The 5,697-nt window shown below is 27.6% G+C and overlaps 1 protein-coding gene across 1 annotated transcript; it reads right to left on the reverse strand.

Moving 5' to 3' along the window:
• Positions 1–3,628: 3,628 nt before the first annotated feature.
• On the reverse strand, positions 3,629–4,177 carry LOC149143987 (aspartyl protease AED3-like). The gene has a single exon (XM_089452014.1). It carries the CDS (start codon positions 4,175–4,177, stop codon positions 3,629–3,631), a length of 549 nt encoding a protein of 182 aa, XP_089308140.1.
• Between the last annotated feature and the right edge of the window lie 1,520 nt (positions 4,178–5,697).

Below are 5,697 nucleotides of genomic sequence, written 5' to 3' on the forward strand. Positions count from 1 at the left end.
GACATTTACAAACAACATTTTGTGAGTTTAAGCATTTTGGAATATTTATTTTAAAGCGAGTAAGCTTAGACGAATTTCATAGAATTATAAGTGTTATAAATTCGCCTTGAAAGTCGACAAACTTTGAATTTAATTATTTTTTTTTGTTGAACTGAGTTAATTTAATTTTTAATGATTTATCTCTTTATAAAGTTGATATAAAATTATATTACTCCATATGATATTTTTGCTTATGGTTAAAAGTGAATTTAATCAATTTTATTTGTTGAACTCTGTAACTTAACTTTTAATGATTATATCTCTTTATAAAATTGATATAAAATTATGTTACTTCATGTGAATATCAAATATTTTTTCTTATAGATAAAAGTAAAAACACACGTCATTTTACAGTAAAATATCAACCCAATTAACATTGATATTTTGAAATACTTTTAATTAAAACTATCTAATTATATATATTCATTTTTATTTTCTCATAAACAACATTTCTATTTTAATTTAAACAATATTTTATTTTAATAAATATTTCCAAAAATAAATTTTTTATTAAGATATAAGGATAGATGGACAAAAGCGTCTCACATTTTTTTTAAACTCAATAAAGTATAACATATTCCTTAATATATTACTGATTTTAAATTTTTGAAAATAAAAATATATAATATAAAATAAATCAATTCAAATAAATAATGTTGTTCATATTCCAAAAAAAAAATATGATCTATTCTTATATTACGTTACGTAATATTATTTTAAATTTTAACGTAATATTATTTAAAATTTTAAAATTTAGTTAGGAAATATCTTTTTCAAGTTTTATATTAGCTAAATATTCAATTTACTTGTTTTTAAATCAAATATTTTTGTAAAATACAATTTTAAATATAATTGATTGCATATGGTGTGTTTTTTTTCATGTCTTTATATAAAATAAAGTCCTATATACAATTTATTTTTTTAATTATTTAATAATAATTGATTATTCAACTATATATTTATTAAATAAATTATAATAATTAATTATTTAACTATATTTATTAAATAAATTATTTAATATTAATTAGTATTATTTAGGTTGTTCGGGTTTACTCACATCCACTCTCAATTCTCTATCATCAGCCACATTTCTAATCTTTTTGACTTATTAAGTCAGCGCAATTATAGTGATCTTGGAACTCTTCTTTCCCTACTCTTTGATCACAGAAACAAGATTTTAAAGAATGACAATTAGACTCTCCTTTCTTGAGGTCTAATAGACCACATTGGTCTTAGTGGACCTTAATCATTATCATCATCATTTTATTTATAAACCAAACTTTTGATTGATGGTGTTGGTGGTGATGATGATGATGCACTAAGACCAATACGGTCTATCAGACCTTAAGAAGAAGAAGAATCTAATTGTAATTCTTTAGAATCTTATTTATGTGCTCAAAAAGAAGGGAAAGAAGTGCCCCAAGATTACTATAGTTGGGCTAACTTAACAAGTCAAGAAGATTGGAAGTGTGATGGATGTTAGGGAAATGAAAGCGGAAGTGAGTAAGGGTCGGACAATCTAAAAGAAAGTGTTTTTCATCCTCCACCCTCTTAGTATCACAAATATGACAAATTCTATCATTCCAGGAAGTCTTAGGAGTAGACCACTTCCCAGTTTCACTTTGAAGTAGATGAGAATTAGTCATAATCTTAGTGATGTTGATCTTTTTCTTCGAACTAGTCAAAACAAAAAGAAAATTTATGTTCTCAAGGGTAGGGTTGATCACCTCCTTATAATGTCTTAGCATCCTTTTACCCTCCAACTCCTTATTATCCCACAACTTATCCTTAAACTTGGAGGTGATAGTATCTTTGACACTATCCTTCGCTTCCATGGATGATCTCCTCGTTTATCCCCTAATGGTTGAGCCAAGACTGTGCATCCTTATGCCACCTATGTTTAAGGCGAAGGTGGGGGTTTTCACTAAAGTTAGAAGCAATTTTAAGAAGCCTCTCCGATTTCATGTTGTAAATTTTCTTCTTATACATTAGATACTTAAACATAGCTCTCCTTTCAATAGGGGAGAGGGCATCTTCAATCAAGAGGATAGGATAGGGGGTATTTCCCTTGATCTTGATATTGTAGGTTATGAATTTCTTTTGGATCATATCAATCTTTCTCCATGACTATCTGGATATACTGAAACTCCAGACTTCACAACCGTATAGGACAACAAGTATGACAACCATAAATACACATCGATATTACTTCATCTTACATATTCAACTATTTAATTTGTCACTCGCATTGAATTGAATTTTAAACATTACATATTAATTTTATATTAAAAATTGAATGACTTACACATCCACCTCTATTAAAAAAGTATCTGATTAAAGAGATTGACTTTTTTTATTTAAGCATTAAAATATTTTATAATGGTTAACTTTTTAATGGAAAAAACCAAGAAGAAGATAGTCTTGACAAATAAGATAAATCGATTCTGAAAATTCAAGCCCTATGGCGGCAAGTAGGTTTTCTTTCACTAATTTGAAAAACGAGGAAGGCCAACAACACCATTTAGGTCATTGATAGAGTAAATGGAAAAAATGTCACATGTTTTAAAGAAATTAAGACCCAACATTTTTAAAATCTTATATTCAAGGCAAACACACAGATACCCATAAATATCATTATAAACAATACCACTAATTTTCCTAGTTTCATTGACAAAAAAACAATGATGGACTAATAGTTTCTAAAAAGAACTACTTACAGTATTGCACAACCTTCACAAGAATAAAAACAAAAATCCTATTATTAATTTTAAATAAAGAAAATAGTAAACATTTCTAAGAAAGAACTACTTAATGTAGTACACATCATTTAGAAAGATAAAAGCCCAAGCATATTATTAATAATTAATAAATTTTAAATTAAAGAATATAGTGAAGGTTTCTAAGAACGTACTACTTAAAGTAGTACACATTATCGTTCAGAAAAATAAAAGTCGAAGTCCTAAGATGCTTCCTATAAAATTTTATTATTATTATTATATATATAATTATTTATTAATATTAATAAACTCTAAATTAAGAACATTTTCATAAATGTTTAGGATGGTAGTGTTTCAAAATGATGTCATGTAGTACCAAAAATTAGGAAAAACATCATCATAATTTAAATAAATAGCTTTTGTATTTTTAAATAGAATTGTTTTTAGTAAAAATATGCTTTCTCTTTATTTATAATGTTTTTGTATTTTTTGGAAAATGAAATCCATATTTACTTTAGGAGTTTTGCCACCTAAATTATAAAATTAAACAATAACACCTTCACTCATTATATGTAAAACTAAAATATTAAGAATTCATGATATTTTTACTTGACGTAAAACTAAAATATTCAGAGTTTATGGTATTTTTATTCAAAATGTTGGATAAAGCATGAGCGAAACATGGATTAAGAGGAAATACCTAAACTATATATGGATCGATCAGATCATAGTAGTGGGCCATCAAATGATTCAGAAGCATTTCTAGCAGCATGGTGAGTGAAGTCTAAACGATTTTTCTCCATGTCATGCAATATATACAAATTTTTCTCTTAATAGTTTCTTAGGATAACAGCAGGTCCACTAGGGTTATGCTAAGCAGCAGGAAATGCCATAAATGCCAAGTAGTAAGTGTCTAAGGTCACTTGCACGAAACAATTGTTGTTAGGCAGTACCAGGTGTGAGCCACCAATGAAATGGAATGCAAACTCAGGGAGAGTATTGGCATTGGCCACACAAGACGCATTGTAACACAATTCAAATCCTTCAACATCAACTTCGGGATATCCAATCTGAGAACAAAATTCAGTTACAATCTCGAGGAGGACTGCTAGTGACATAGTGTAAGTAGTGCCCAAATCTATGATGGTTCCAGCATTGTTGTTCCGGTCAAATGTGGAAATAGTGGAGGGCAGTGTCAAGGGTTTTTCACCAATACTCATTGCGTGTAGACCAAGGTAATATGATTGGTTGTATCCTGCAAAAGGTGTTCGGTTGTTGGTTATAAGGGGAGTGTAACTCAAAGTGATATTAGTGGGAACTGCCCTGTCGCCCAGCACTATCATGCTGCCATTGTTTTGATCGTTAAGGCAATACGCGAATTTATCGCCAATGAGAGCACTAAGCTGCGAAGGCAAAGACATATTTCCTCTGCCAAATCCTGCAATACCAGCAATCCCGAATGAATCCACCGAGCATCCGAATCCAAAGTTAGTTATTTGTCCACTTCATTAGGTGACCGGTGGTGATTCCCCCGCCATAGTTAAGCGTATAGTGTGGACATGTCCCCGAGCAATTTGCGCCAATGCTTGTAGAGCACCCCTTTCTTTGTAATTCGGAGTTGCACACTGTACAGGGAGAACAGATGATGAATTGTTGGGAAGAAAAATAATGATGTATCCAGAGCATTCGGTGCATTTATAATTTGGGTTGCAGGATGCCCACACCACATCACTGCCCCTGTCCATGAGCAGCAATAAATCTTGCGAAGGAGTGCCCACCGATAATTTGATGTAGTACCCAAAGAAGTTGACGTTATATAGAGGCTCCTCGACTCTGATACCCGGTGTCATAAACCTTCTCACATGAAGGGTCATAAACATTCCATTACACAAAAATATTGCAACACAGAGTTGCAGTGAGAGGATGATCAAGAAGATCAAATTAAACTTGGAGGCCACCATGTTCACAATTCTACCAATAATATGCTAACGCTTAATAATGTGAATAAAATGAGCAAGAGTAATATTAGATATTAATAAGCAACACTAAATTACTACTATTATTTAATAAAAAATACAGAATGAAACAAGCCGAGATGATATTTGATATTAATAAACCATACTAAATTATCATTACTATTTATGGAATAAATAAAAAATTAAGTCACGAAAATGTATATATATATTCAAAAAATAATCAATGAAAATATATAAATAAATTTATATAGTTTAAATGTTTATGAAACAAATAAAAAATTAAGTGAAGAATACGTATAATTTAAAGACTAAAGTATTTTTTTTTTCTAATTTACATATATATTTTTATATATTTAACTTTTATATTTAATTGAAATATTACACTTTTATTATAACGGTTTATAAATATATAAAATTATATAATTAATTTTTATGTTCTCTTGAAATATTGCACTTCTATTATAACATTTTATAAATATATAAATTGATATAATGAACTTTCATGTTTTATTGAAATATTACACTTTTATTATAATTGTTTATAAATATATAAATGTATATAATTTAAATGTATATTGTAGAGACACATATATTCAAAAATAGTGAATAACAACAAAAATCAAATATTATAATATTTGTGTAATTTATATATATTTCTTTTGTATATTTAACTTTTATATTTTATTGAAATACTACACTTTTATTATAATTATTTATAAATATACAAATCTATGTAAGTTAAATACATGTGTTATAAATATAAAAAATTAACACATACACATATTAAAAAATAATGAATAATAACAAAATTAAAATATTAAAATATTTTTGTAATTTAAATATTTTTCTATTTATTTTATTTTTCTATTTCTATTAAAAATTATAAATAACATCTTTCTTTTATATATTTAATTTTCATATATATTTTATATATTTACTTTCTATATTTTATCCGAATATTACAT

The sequence above is a fragment of the Pinus tabuliformis genome, chromosome X, assembly GCF_031772625.1.
Source record: "Pinus tabuliformis cultivar Carrire ecotype Pingquan chromosome X, CPIR1, whole genome shotgun sequence".
Taxonomy (NCBI): Eukaryota; Viridiplantae; Streptophyta; class Pinopsida; order Pinales; family Pinaceae; genus Pinus; species Pinus tabuliformis.